At 44.3% G+C, this 14,844-nt stretch overlaps 2 protein-coding genes across 5 annotated transcripts in view; one reads left to right on the forward strand and one right to left on the reverse strand.

The window, feature by feature from the left end:
- Positions 1-1,265: 1,265 nt before the first annotated feature.
- Positions 1,266-11,335, forward strand: LOC126914281 (excitatory amino acid transporter). 3 transcript variants are annotated; one of them, XR_007709623.1, is made up of 12 exons: positions 1,266-1,662; positions 1,757-2,305; positions 4,005-4,130; positions 4,241-4,448; positions 5,119-5,161; positions 5,233-5,486; positions 5,554-5,787; positions 7,848-8,042; positions 8,133-8,267; positions 8,340-8,448; positions 8,525-8,796; positions 9,577-11,335. XR_007709623.1 is itself a non-coding variant. In XM_050718002.1 (12 exons), coding segments are annotated over exons 1-11 (1,977 nt in total). In that variant the 5' UTR covers positions 1,266-1,661; the 3' UTR covers positions 8,648-8,659; positions 9,577-11,335. The 3 variants fall into 3 exon arrangements, 2 of the variants coding, with proteins under 2 accessions (XP_050573959.1, XP_050573958.1); XM_050718002.1 differs by having other exon boundaries at positions 8,525-8,659; XM_050718001.1 differs by having other exon boundaries at positions 8,525-8,643.
- Positions 11,336-11,431: 96 nt separating this feature from the next.
- LOC126914261 (protein dachsous) overlaps positions 11,432-14,844 on the reverse strand; it is a 213,400-nt gene continuing 209,987 nt past the window's right edge. For both annotated transcript variants that reach the window (XM_050717913.1, XM_050717914.1), the window contains exon 17: positions 11,432-14,839. In XM_050717913.1, coding sequence (XP_050573870.1) covers positions 12,511-14,839 — 2,329 coding nt within the window. In that variant the 3' untranslated portion in view covers positions 11,432-12,510. The remainder of the gene's footprint in view (positions 14,840-14,844) is intronic.

The raw sequence follows: 14,844 nt of genomic DNA on the forward strand, positions 1-14,844 counted from the left end.
ACAGCCACGCACGAATGCGTCTCGCTGACAAAGAGGAAGACACGGAATCGGTGGTTGTACATGTTCGGGAAACTCGATAAATAGAAGAACTTATATCGATGCTGTTCTCGACAGTATTACAGTTCCCTCCATAGATTATTTACGAGAGGGATGAGTCGGGATCCCGGCACCTTGCTATCGGAATGATCTCAAACGAGAAGTTCCTTTCCATTATTCAAGAACGATGACCCGCTCCTTCGCAACGCAACGACCGAATTTTTCTTGGGATAATTCCACGCATTTCGAATAACCTTTGTCATATGAATACGACAGAAATGTTGATACCTATTTACCAGTAGCTCACATGTAGACATTTGATCGGGAAAAGGTCAAAGAAACTTCCGTTTAGCTATAAGAATACAGATATTTCTATAATAATATTATATCCCAATGCAGTTTTATTTCTGTTAAAGCCGTCTTTTTTAACGAAGATGGCATAAATACACGATTTCGTTCTCACGATTTAAGATCCGTCTCGAATTCATTATCGTTCAGAATACATATGAGTTCGATCGGATCAGTCCATAGCTTACGTTTCTTCGATATCAGACAAATTATCGAAATAAAGTCTAGTGCTTCCATCTCTTGCTGTTGGTAACAATCACCTGCTTCGTTACCAGTAGTAAAAGCCATTACGGTCGGACACAAGTAGATCCACTTCGTTCCCGGTCGGACACTTATCGAGTATATTCCTAATCAATACAACGTTATATCAATACAACGTATAATCAATACAACGATTAAAATGGAATTAAAGCGTCAGAAAATTTTTATGGGAAGAATATTTTTGTATTCGACTGTTATCAGCTTTTTCAGCTGCAAAGAAACTTAAATCACTGAGATACTCGAACGAATATGGATATTGATTTTTCAGGACATCGAAAAATCAAGGAGCAAGCGTTGTCAAAGTAGGTTCGTTTCATAGGACGAAATGCATCTATATCTGGCAGATACTCCCCTGGAGCATCAAAGCGTCATATAGTTCGTTCGTTTAGGCCATCGAAGCTTGTGCGTCTTTATTTCGACTCTTTCGTGTTATTCCTCTTTGACTATTGTCGCTCGTAATGCACAATCCAACGACGGTTCATCGGTGTCAGATATACATACCAGTTTTCAGTCGACCGACTTAGCCACCGGAGTTCGCGCAAGCGTCTTTCGGCTGAGCCCGTGGGAACGAGTAGGGGTCGCCGGGGAAAAGGGGTATCTCGGCAAATCAATACGTATATATCCTCCAGTAACCGGTCAGTTGGGGCTCATCCTTCGTGATAAACGTATCGAAATCTAAACGACCATCGAAATTCATACGAATACTTTATTCGCCATTTTCTTTTAATTGCCACGTTGACCGACTAATCGATCCCACTCGTTCTACTATTAAAAAGAAAAGAGTCACGCGATTCGAGTAATCTGGCGCATGCAAACCAGCAATATCAGCCCAAGGTGCAAAGTGCTAACTCTAAAAGGTAACTGACCCTGTGCAACAACGCGAACGTTCAGGCGGAATCAACCAATTGCTCCGAGAGACCGGTGACCTCGGTAGGAAGATCGATCGCAAGCTTTCCTTTCAAGAAATTTTCTCCCTATTCGATACGGCTTGGTTATCTACCAACGATCCATAAAAGAGTAAGTCCTCCGAAGCTTAGAAAACAGAGAACAACCCATCCCAGTGTTCTTTCATCCTGAAGAACTTGTGACTTTAATCCTCTCGCACGTCAAGTGAGCGCGGATAGTAACGCGAGGCCATTGGGTCGCGTTAGCGAGGGACCGATTGATTCGTCTCAACTTGACTCGAAAGAAGTCGAGTCGAATCCCTGTACCACGATCGAGCTGCCGCGCTCTCGCAAGGCCGTCAGGCTATTGGAACGTCTGGTGGGAGCGCGTGATTGCTCGTTCCGCACGGATTTCCCGAAACACCCCCAAAACGGCAACCCGTCGTCGTTGTGGTGTTGCCGGGGCCCCGCCGTTAGCCGCGAGAGATCGCGAGAAGGGAACTTGGCAGAATCGGCGGGGCGATCGCCCAGAGGATCGGCCTCCTCGTGCGCGACCGGCTCCACCACCACCACCTACGCCGCTTACTGGCGGCCTAGTGAAATGGAGGAGAAGTCCTCGGCTCGGTTCTCCGAGTACTTGTTCGCCAAGATGGATGGCCAGGACGTGTCGGCCTCTCAGGGTCCCCGTAAGGTGACCGCCGACACCAGAAAGTTCATGCGGGAAAATCTTCTTCTCATAGTTACCCTCTCCGGTGTTCTCTTCGGCGTAATACTCGGTAAGTACGGAGAAATATCAAAATCGATCGAACATTCGGTTTACTCATCTACGACGTCGAACATCCGTACGATAATATTAATTTTATACGTTGACCTGATTGATCGTGTACGTCGGCGCGACTTCTTTTCTCTCTCGAGTCAATGAATCATCGATATGTCAACTAAATGTCAATCGGTTACATATCGAGCTTGAAACTCGAGAAAACATGGTTTCCTTATAGTATCTACTCAATGAGGTTGCAAAATTTCCATCAACTTTTTATTTATAGTAAATACGATGAAAGTTGTAAGGACGAGTTCCGAGCTACATCACGTACTCCAGATAATGACAGGGCCATGCCAAAAGCTCCTTACTCTTTCGTCCATTACGGGAAAGCGTGCCAAGGTCGAGTTCATCCGATACGAGCCGATTTTACTTTTTCCGCCGATCGATAGCACTCGTAGATAGAAACCCATCTCTGTTCCTTCATTTCTTCCATCCTTTTCTATCTCCATCCTTTTCTCCGTTAGAATTAAAACGAAATGCGAGTTTTCTGTTGCGTCACGTGCGCGAACGCCATACACGTGTTAATAAATGATTATGCGCGCTACTTAACGATCGGGTCTTCGTAATCGTTGAAACTATATCTGTCAATGATGTACCCTCGCGAGTCGAATTGCTTGCTGTAAATTAAAATTGACAACGAGAAGGCATATAGACTGGATATGTTTCGCGCGCCATTAACCGAGACGATCCACGTTAAAATTAACTTTTGTTACATAAAACGCTAACGCGTTATCCTGTTAAAAGGTGACAATCATCGACGAAAGGTTTCCGTCAAAAGTCTCATCTATTTAACCAACTTATCACTTAGAAACAGAAAGAACAACCTTGGACACGAACGTACCAACCTTTCTTTAGAATTACGTTGAAAACGACTCTCTTTAAAATGACTCGATGACCGTCGATGTATTTTCATTTACGCTTCGTCATTATTTTCGACGATTTAATCGCCACAATGTACATCTGTAGCGACGTTAGCGAATTCGAATTTGGAAATACGCTTTTCTAATCATTCGCAATTACATTAAATGGCACGCCCAATTTCTCGCGTATCCTTTTACATTCGCATTACTACTCGTCGATAAAGCAATTTTTTCTACAACTCGCTCGCGTTTATAGACAATCGACAATCAATTACTGGCATTAAAACATAGAGATGTAAAAATATGTATCACTGTGTAAGTGGATGCGTTATAGAAATAGAAAGAGATCTCTGTATAGAAATATCTTCTGTCCTTGTCTAATCAGGCATGCACACTGTCGCCGGTCGTTGATCGGTGTTACATTTACATATTTAATATACGAATCTGCATGCATTATTAGACAAGGACACAAGTAGCCTCTTTTGCAGCGTTCTCTTGCTATTCCCATGTCGCCTTCTCAGCTCGCTCACACACTTTATTTTTATATCTTTACGCATTAAAATATTATTATTTTTAAAAAATTATTATCGCAAAGGTCATATCTAGTAAATTTAAAGCGATGTTATCGTCCGTACATAGTCTCATGTATTATACAGATATAACTTTTTACTGGTAAAATTTCAGAAACCGAACTTGCTTTCATTCTGCTGCGCCACTTCATCACATTCACCTTGAATAGACTTAAGCCTTCTAGAAGCAGCTGTCATAGCAGTAATCTCGTTATTTTTTCAGGGTTCGGTTTACGACCCTTGAGCCTCGGCGATGACGCAGTTATGCTAATCAGTTATCCTGGAGAGCTCTTCATGAGGTTGTTAAAGTTAATGATCTTGCCACTAGTGATTGCCAGTCTCATATCAGGTAACTACGTGTAACTCGATGCGTTATGAGAAGAGCTAAGCTAATAAAAACTATATTAAAAACTGATTATGCCGAAGCAACGCTAATCGTGTAACGTTTACAACTTACAGGCTCGGCAAGTTTGAACGCAAGAATGAACGGAATGATCGCCGTCAGAACTTTGGTGTACTTTATACTCACGTCGTTATTGAACGCTGTCCTTGGTGTCGTCCTGGTTCTGCTCATTCATCCGGGTAATCCTGGAATTAGAAAATCGATGGCGACCTCGCACAGCGGGAGAGCCGTTAACATCTTGGACAGCCTTCTCGATTTGGGAAGGTAGATAGTATTCCTATCTTCTTCGTTTATAAAATAGTGTTAGTCGTTAGATATCGATCATACTTGTTATTTTTGTACCTCTGCGTCGACATGTACGCCAACACTGTCCCGGAATTTTCCTACGATAAAAGTAGAGTCCTTTACCTCGTCGCCGGAGCAACGCTTGACTCGTTCCACTGTACTCTCCGATGACAGGGGTATCGCGGTAACTTTCATCGCATGCCTTGCGTGCTATTGGATTATTCTCATTGATTCCATTGCTTGTCCGGTATAATAAAGCCAAACCACGACGATAGCGTTGTCCGGATTAAACACGGTTATCGACAATCGACTTATCGATTCGCCGAGTAAAAACCCTTTCTCCATTTTGGCTATTTACACATTATGATAAATTATTGGAACTACATAAGCGTTCCAGCGGGAATTAAGGTCGTGTAATTTCACGACCGGTGAACTTTTCCAACAATTGGGAATGATATCAACCATGACGGGATTAAAATTATCGATCGCACGTACTTTATTTATATGTGCTAAAGAAATCCGTTCAAAGCATAGTTCAAAGCATTTGCGGTGCATGCTATCGGCTAACGAAATTATAGCGCATATCGTCGATAAACGCAGCTATCGATTAACCAGTTATGAAAATTGCGCCGCATTTCGCGTGTTACAGGAATATGTTTCCGGATAATATTTTCCAAGCAGCGTTTCAGCAGGTACGCATTTTCACCATTAATAATCGCATCTATACGTATATTCTATTCTTTACACGAAATCTTTCCGGCAGGCTCACACCGTATATGTTCCAAAAACGATGCCCTTTCAAAATCTAACCGATTCGATATCTTCAGACGTTCTCGGGGACGATGAATTGATGAGAGTGACACAATACAGAAGCGGCACGAACACGTTGGGCATAGTATTCTTCTGCCTGGTGTTCGGCACGTTCTTAGGTACTCTCGGCGAGAAAGGCCAAATCGTGATCGACTTTTTCAAAGCTGTGTTCGAGGTTATCATGCGAATGGTGTCGACTGTAATGTGGTACGTACGAAGATGCGTATTCGATGGAAGGATAAGAAGCTTAAACATGAAAATCGTTTCCTCGTAGGATGACACCGGTAGGCATCACCTCGGTAATAGCCGGCAAAATACTCGGCGTCGCCGATCTGGCATTGGTGATGTCGCAGCTCGCCTGGTTCATCGTTACGATCGTGATCGGTGTGTTTTTCTATCAGTTGGTGATCATGCAGCTGATCTATTTGGCCTTCGTGAGAAAGAACCCCTTTAAATTCTACACCGGCCTCGCCCAGGGTACTCTCACCGCATTCGCCATGTCATCAACGTGAGTCGTCGATCTTCGAACTCAGCCCGACCTTCAGAGTACCCATATCGCCTACCTCACATGGCCTCGGTCGTCATCGTCATTTAGTTTTTGATTCTTTTACCCGGTTGATCGCGATTCATTACCATCGGGTCTCTTGCCAACCGAATTCGTCGTGCCTTTTATTTTTATTTTACATCGTGTCGATTACGTTTGTCGATCGTTCGAGGAAACTGCAAGGCGATCAAGACTCGAAATAACAGGTCGACGCATGCGTTTGAATCGATTGATAGAGACAATATGTTTCAGCCAGCCGAGAGGAGGCATTGCGAGGCCTTAGTCCTGTACACCTTCCCAGATTGATACTTTCCCAGCAGCGTTTCACAACGTTAGAACACAGTTACGATTCGCTTCGAAGACGTTGTCGAACGCTATCGAATCCTACTTTCCGTCATTTATTCGATTCCTCTTTGAACCATTTATGTTTCTTTAACGTTTCCGCGCTGTTCGCGGGGAAACTCCTCATGACCAATAAGAAAGAGAGAGAGAGAGAGAGAAAGGGAGAGAGGTATGCAGTTCTGGGTGGCACTTAGGATGCAGATACTCCCGGTTAGTAGTAATTATCGACGAACTTTCGGTGAAGTTTTAATGTTTAAACGCATCTCCGACCGAAATGATAAGCATATCACCGAAATAATCGAATGTATTACCGAAATTTCGATGACATTGATGATATGAAATATGCAACAGAGAGTAGACCAACGAAGAAGGATAAAATCATAAAGAAAAACTGTGTAAGTGCACGGAAATATTCTGGTTATGTCCGTGTGTATTTAGCCGGAAATCAGCTGACTCCGTGTCACCTGGACTGATTCTTGGCGTGGAAGACTTAAAGGGCTTCCATTATCCGAATCTTCTGTCCCTCGTAAGGGGAAGGATAGAGGAAGACGAGACCGCCAAAACAGGCTTCGTGCCACATATGATATTTATTTAAGTATTTTCCAAGAAACTTTTCCAAGAGGAAAGCTGAAAAAAATATTGGTTGCTCGTGTCGAGCCCGCTCTTCCAGGTTTGCCGGCGCCGTCCATCACTGGCCAGAACACCCGAACTACGATCATTCTCTATTTCTTTAACCGTTCATTATTGCGGATCACGCGAAGCAACGATCATTTTTTCAGTTTGTCCATCAGCATTCGTCAAGTAACCAAAATTCACACGATCCGACCCCTGCTCTCCTTTCTTTTATCCATTTTCCTTCTTCAGACGTTTATTCCCCGCTCGTTCCTTTCGATGCATCGTGGGACAGAGAAGCATTCGTACATCGTGTGTAACGGTTGCAATGATTTTTAACGTACTTCGAACCTTTTCCGTCCCATCATTGCGGCGCTCAAGATCGTAAACGCCCTGCAACGGCAATATCTAATTCAACTTGTTTTCTATGTGGATTAACTTTTTCCAGAAGAGAGCGTACACAACTGTGCGTACACTGTGCGACTGAGAGAAACAGCTCTTAGTGTATCTGAACAGAGACTGTATGAATATCATGATGATGTATTAGAACACGCGCTGCACGCGGCCTTTTGCAGGTGGTTCAGAGACCGAGGGTGGCCTTGGTAAGTAATCGATGGCCGCAACATGAAGGTACATGCGATTGTCTGTTACAGGAGTTAGCCTGATTTCGAGACACGATGGAAGAATCATCACTGTTCCGTTCGACGTCGACATTAACCCTGGTTGATTTTCAGTTCGTCTTACGGTCATTCTGGTTATTAGTCTCTCGAAACCTTTCTGTCCATGCCACTTGTACCACCGAACGCTCTATCAATCGACCTTGACGCGTACCTTTTCATCGAATTTCTTATTCGCTTCGTACAATTCGTGCTTTATCCATTTCATTGCATTATTCGCCGCTCGAAAGCGTACTATGTCGAGGAAGTTGTGTTAGAATTTACGAATTACGATCACACTACGCCAGAATGACCCTTCGTCCATGGACATCAGCTACGCAGCACGGAGAAATGATCTTTCTTTATCACTCGACATCTGCTTTGCCCGATCTTTTCTAACGCAGTTTTGTACAGGGCTGCTGCACTTCCGGTCACTTTTCGCCTGATGACGGATAAGCTTCGAGTCGATCCTAGAGTCACCAGATTCGTTCTGCCGATCGGCTGCAACATTAACATGGACGGGACAGCGCTGTTCGTCGCCGTAGCTAGTATCTTCATCGCGCAGATGCATGGCATGGTTTTGGGCTTCGGCGAAATTATAACGGTCATGTAAGTTTTTTTCTTTATTTAGTTCGTTGCTTGAACTCGTTACTTACAACGATCCCCATTTACATCGATATGGCATCGTTCTTCTTTAAGTTTAACCTCCACCGCTGCGTCCGTGTCATCGGCGTCAGTTCCAAGCGCCGCCTTGGTTCTCCTTCTAGTTGTCCTAAGCGCCATCGATGCTCCTGTTTACAATGTCTCTCTTTTATTCACCATCGATTGGTTCGTGTAAGTAACACAGCATTTTTCTTTCGATAACAAGCAATAAGTACTAAGTTCACTAACAATTTCTACATCCAGGGATCGCATTCGGACCACGAACAACATGCTGGGAGATTGTTACGCCGCTGCCGTGGTCGAGCAATTGTCGAAGAAGGAGCTGATGGCGTTGGATGCAGCAGCTTATCAAGTACGATCGTTGTGAGACCACGCGAACGCTATTTGGGGTGAAACGAAACAAAATTAACTCGGGATATTTCTTTTAGTCGGAGACCGTTCTGCCAACGACTATCGCAAACGGATGCATTTCTGCCAACAGGGTATCCGATCCTGACACCATCGTCGTCGAAATGCAAGACGACACGAGGATAGCCGGCGTCGCCAAGTAAACAAGCTTGTTGGTAGGGCTAGGCTATCACTTTGTAAGATTGCAACGATCGCGTGCATTTTCGTTACATCCTTTATTCTGCTTTGCTACCGCAAAATCTCATGCAAATCGTTGATATTTACAAATGATTCACGGCAGGCTTTCCTCATGGTACGTACGTCTTTCCATTTTCATATTTTCTTCGATTGCTATCAAATTTTCATCGACTCACTGTCGATAGAAGATACAAGCGAAAATCAATGAATCGCGTTAGTCGTATCGATCATCATCCGAATAACAGTAAGGAGGAAGCATAATCATGTCCGCCCATAATGTGCTTTCATGAATCGTACGCGACCCGACTCTTTTTATAACTCATTCGTAATTATTAAGCGTAACCTTCGCTATGAAAATCGAGCCGCTTTGACCTAGAAGCCGTAGATCATTGTACTCACATAGCATCTTATAAATAAGCAATCAATCGCAAATGTAGCGTGCCGTGGAGTGATTCGTGCGAAAAACAGAGTGAACTTTTGCACAGACGTTATTCGAATTATTGCGAAAACGACCTTCAGAGTACACAGTGTGGCGTAATAAATGCAGCGTGGCATTGGGGAAAAGCGAATGTGAAACAGCGAAGAAAATTGCGTGAGTCGAGAATAATTCAGGCTATGCTTTCCCCTTGAGATTTCTACATAACGCTTTGGAAATAACAACCAATCTCGATGGATTTGGACTTGAATTTAAACTTCTCGGAATAAACGAATCAATTTATGAAATATCTATTCATCATCGAACGTCGATCATGATTCATCGTCAACAGCTTTGACTGCATTCTTCCATGCGATCGTCATCCTCGATACATGCTAACGTTCCATCGTGCTTGTTAAAGTGCCGCTTCGAATTTGTATCAACACAGGGACATTCTTCAATTTTGTCGTTTCGTTTCAGCATCAGCGTATTGCAGATACCAAGGAGCGTGACGGAAGAGACAGTTTGACCTGCGCTAACGTTCCAAAAGTTAGTTTAGCTAGCTGCGTACATATAAAATACCATCGAGTGTGATGCGTTCAACTGGGATCAAAAAACAGTACACTGGCTACACGAATGTTATCCTTTTATCGCATCTGTTTTCTACTATTACAGAATGTGTTCGAAGGAATTACGTGATTGCAACCATAACAGATATCAAACATAAAGTCAATACGAAAGAGTGCGTTACATGATTCGCCAGTCGTTTAGTGCTATGATCGCATAGCAATAACGATAATAAAACTATTTCTAAGCTTTTGTAGTGGCTTCTTCGAGCAAGCTGAAAATCGCCAGATCACCGATTTGATTGCACTCCGGAGTATTAACGATCGCGTGAACAGCGTCGGATGTGGTGCCTTATTTTAACGGCGGCGTATAAATGGTCGCCCGAAGGTAGCAAAAGCGCTTTTCATTTGCCAAGCGTAGGGCAGCGTTAACTCATTGCCTGGTAAATATATCCCGTGACCGATCATCGTACTGCCACAAAATCTTTTGTACAGTGTGAATTGTGCGAATCGATAAAACAATTTTACGAAACATTTAACTAATCGAGAACCTTTCTTCGTTATCAGACAATGAGTGAAACCTTGCATGGTGCCACGATGACTTTGTGACGCTTGATCGATGTTCCCTTCTACATCGGATCTTGATCGATTCTTGACAATTACGTGGAAGAATATCGAAACGTTGGTAAAGAGTTTTATGCAACATTTTCTGTAGCGTTAGAATCGTTGTGATATGAATCGATTAGCACGAGTCACGATAGTAATTACTTACAAACGTATCATACCATCGGTTAACGTTTGATAGATAGAACGTCGTTAAACACTACCAATACGTAGACGAAACATTTCGAAAGAAAACGTAGGTTCCTTTAGCATTTATCCTACCGAATTTCATATTTGGACCATCGACAAACGTAGATCGGTGTATAGAAATCTTTACCGAAGATAGATCGACGATCTTAGAACCGAAGACATTTTTGTCCGAGATATTTGTCGACAAGTACCGAATCTGCGATTCTGCCTCTGTTTTCGATTAAACATTAGGCCAATTTCTATCTCGAGTTACAGTTGCCGACTTTGTAACACATCCAAGAAGATGATTAAAAGGGGAAAAAAAACCAGAAAAAAGAAAAAGAAAAGATGACATAGCGCTCGTCAACGAGCAGTTTCAAGACTGGACATGCCATTTGAATTACAATGTATTTATATCGTTATAGGAGAATTCTGCAAAGGATTCGCTAATTTTAGGCACTAGAAACGTAGGTCGATACGTGTTCTCTCGTAGAGACTGTTTAATGTACAAATTAACTGGATAAATAGTGCTTCGTAGCGAGTTCTTCGTCGCTTGAAAAATATACACGGATTCGTCGAGAAACTTGGAATAATTTTCGCAGCTTTATCGCCGTTTTCGTTTAACAATTTTGCTTTTCAGGTTTCCCGGTTGTCGAATTTGCGTCGAATCGTTTACCTTCGAGTTTTGCCGTAGCCCAACCGTTTCCATAACATTGATTTTATTTTCCGTTCAAACTGCGTATACGAAAGCGCGCTTTGTTCGTAGTCTTATAATCTGAAAGAGCGAATAGAGAAATAATTTATCAAAATACTTCAAAGACTACATGTGAATATACTTGTAAGGCTCAACGTGTTGTATTACAAGACGCAGATTTATACAAGTCTGTCGTGTTTTCTTTTTTTTTCAAATATATTCCTTGCCTGTCTCCTTCAAATATCCACAATGAGATATATAGGGTTTACAAAGAAAAATCTGATAGATTCCTAAAAAATTCATTTATTTAAAATTCACCGTCAAGTGAATCCTGGGCTCACAGAAGAGTCTTTGTACAAAGAGTTGTCTTTTTTTTATACAAAATATGACATACCTATTTTCTAATATTTTTATGTATATATATACCTGGCTGAGAAAAACGTTGTCGTCTTCCGTTACATCGAAATTCCAATTGGAAGACCAGCACAAAGTAGAAATGAAACGGGGCATAAAAGGGTATCTCCGGAGTTGCGCGAGCACGAATATCGGATCGATCAGTTCGCTCGTGTCGACGCATTTTTAACCCGTTGATATCGCCATGCTCGAGGAAACGTTCGTTCGAGCGATCGACCGATTCGTCTCGGTCTCTAACGAAATTAAGGTGACTGTACAGCCGCGCGTTTCAACGGGCATGGCACGAAGACACGGACTTCGAATCGAGACTATCGAGGCTATCGAGTCTATCTTTTGATTATAAGGCGTAATGGGCGTAATTTTTTCTTCTTTTTTCGTATGAGTATTATTTACACGATTACTTAACGATTACGCGGCCCATTTCGGACTCTTCTATGTACAAACAAACGAGTATTATTTTAACTATCGATCGACCGACGATCGAAACGGCAAGTAACAGTCGTATATCTGTGCTTAAAAAAATATCGCGCAATCGCCTCTTTTCCGCAGGTCATACGTTCTATACGTTAGGATCGTTGCGCGAGTACGAGGATACGGGATTATCTACAAACGTTCGTTTCGATTCTACAACTAGACGCGTAAAAGAGGCGTTCGTGTCTATCACGGCGGAAATAAAAAAATGTGCACTTTGGCACCTTCGAGAATCTCGTCGAAGGTCAGTCAACTTAAAGTCTCTATTTTATACACACTGCGCTCATACTGCAATCACACGGAATCGGGTATACGCTAACGACGCTTTCAACGCGATAAATTCCGATTAAAACATTCTCTAAAATATAGCTGGCAACTTTCGAATCGACGCTATCGAATATACGCGATACCGGATCCAAGATATAACGGGACTAATACTAATATCTGACGCAACGCGACTATGATTTCGATATACCGTTAGATCCTTAATTCAGCGTCGGTAACTGGAATACCTCTATTGGCACTTTGACCGGACCTTTGAGTGGCAGGTGGCACCAAAGGACTGATACTAGGACTTCTGGTGGCGAGAGGAGATAAGGACGGAGAGAAACTCGGGCTAAGGGCCGCCGATGGGAAAGTGGAAGCATCGTGGCTGATCGGAGATCTTGGAAGAATGCCCCTGGCTAACGCGGGAGCCGCCAACGACCTAGGAGCAACGGAAGTGAGCAATGGCGGTGGCGGAGCTTTATGTACAGACTTGGTTTTGCCGCTGCTTCCTGAATTTCCGCTTTGAACGCTAGCAGCGTCGTCTTTCAGCCTGGCAATTTCGCTGAACACGTGAGCAAGTGGTTGATAATGAGGACCCCAATCCAGCAGATAGTCCCAATTGTACGATCCAGTCAGTTCCTCCTCGCTATGAACGATGGAACTTAGGGATCCGTTCATCGATGGACCTCCAGGAACTTCTAAACCCGACATCGGTCTTCCAGGTTCCCCGATTTTCCCATAAATCAAGGTGGCGATATCCGCTTCGGTGGCGGCCTCGTCCTCGAACAAGTGTAAGCTATCGAGAGGCAGCGCTTCAGGCGGTCTTCTCGGAGTACCAGCCGGAGGGTCGACGATGCCTAACCTGGCTAAATATTCCTGAGTATTGTGAACCGAGAGATCACTAGCCGAGTCTCCAGTCTGTTGGCCTTCGTTGATCATTCGAATCTCTTCGTCTTCTCCGTCGTCCTCGGCCGAGCCTCTGCCAGACGAGCCGGACTGATCGCTGCCGGACAATTCCGAAGTCGCCTGTTGCTGCCCGGATTGACCAGAGGTACCATACGGTGGTATCTCATCGTACTTGGGGGGTGCAAATTGACAGGAAGCAGCGCCGCTTCCACCATTGCCGTTCCCAGAGCCTCCGTTTCCTCCTCCGCCCACCCCGGCAACGCTTCTAATCGGTATAGTATCGAAGGCGCTCGGATCCACGTAGCTATTGGACGCAGTGGCATTGCTCTCCCCGTTTAAACTCGGTTTCGTGCCCGGTTTCTTGTGCCTTCGATTTCGAAGATGAAGATAGAGGAAAATAGCACCAAAGGCGACGACCAACAGAAGCAAGGCGATTAATAAACCTAACGCCCAATCGGCTAGACCCCCGGTCGCTGCGACTGCCATGTTAGACCCAACATCGTTCGGGGTAGCCAAAGCTGTAGCGCCTCTAGCTTCGTTCACGTCGCTATCATCCGTCAAAGTGATTTCTACCACCGTCATGTTCGACAAAGAGCCCTGTCTACCGGAACTGGCACTGACCACTAACCTCGACGATTCCTCCACGTCCATATCAATGTGCACCAGCTTCTGCTTCACGATCAACGCGCCTGTGGTGCGATTCAATTTGAAATAAGGATGTTGCGAGGTCAGTTGATAAACGACTCGTCCGTCGGGACCTTTGTCTCGATCTGTTGCTGTTACATGACCGATCACCGTTCCAGGGATCACCTGAGCTCCGTTTCTAATACCGAATCTGTACATTCTTTCTGTGAATTGCGGGTAAAATTCATCTCTGGATTCGATCTCCACTCGGACTCTGACGGCTGCCGTTCGGCCACCTGTATCGGTTGCTCGTAGAGTGAACGCGTATCTGTTTCGCAGCTCATAATCGAAGACAGCGCGCGTCGTCACCGTGCCGGATTTTCCATCTACAGCGAACAATTTCCAGCTATCGTCGATATCGGAAAATCCGGTTGCCGCGGCAGATACGATGGAATAGTTCAAAGACCCAAATATACCGCGATCCAAGTCCGATGCTCGCGCGGAAAACACGATCGTCCCGATCGGTTCGTTCTCTCCGACGAATTCCAGATATTCAGAGACTGGGAACTTGGGTGAATTGTCGTTCACGTCTTCCAGGTGAATACGAAGCCTCGTCAAAGCGCACAAAGGAGAAACTGGATCGCTGTCGCACGCCATGATCACTAGATTGTGAATGTCTGGCTCGAGATCGCAGTCCAAGGTTGCGTTTACTTGAACAGCGCCGGTGGTTTTGTCCACGCGAAACAGGCCACCGTCGTTACCGGAAGTAATTTCGTACACTAAATTCGCAGCCACGCTGCCAGCCAGATCGTCGTCCTTGGCGCGCAACATGGCCACCGTGGTACCGCGTGCTGCGTTCTCTTTGATCGATACTTGATGAAGATCCTCCAAGAAACGAGGGTAATTATCGTTCACATCTTCCACCGTAATGATTACCGTAACAGGTTCGTCTCCTACCAGCGACCCGGTTGTCATGTTCTCGTTCTTGGAGCCTAGTCGTAAAACGTATCTGAA

The sequence above is a fragment of the Bombus affinis genome, chromosome 3 (genome assembly GCF_024516045.1).
Source record: "Bombus affinis isolate iyBomAffi1 chromosome 3, iyBomAffi1.2, whole genome shotgun sequence".
Lineage (NCBI taxonomy): Eukaryota > Metazoa > Arthropoda > Insecta > Hymenoptera > Apidae > Bombus > Bombus affinis.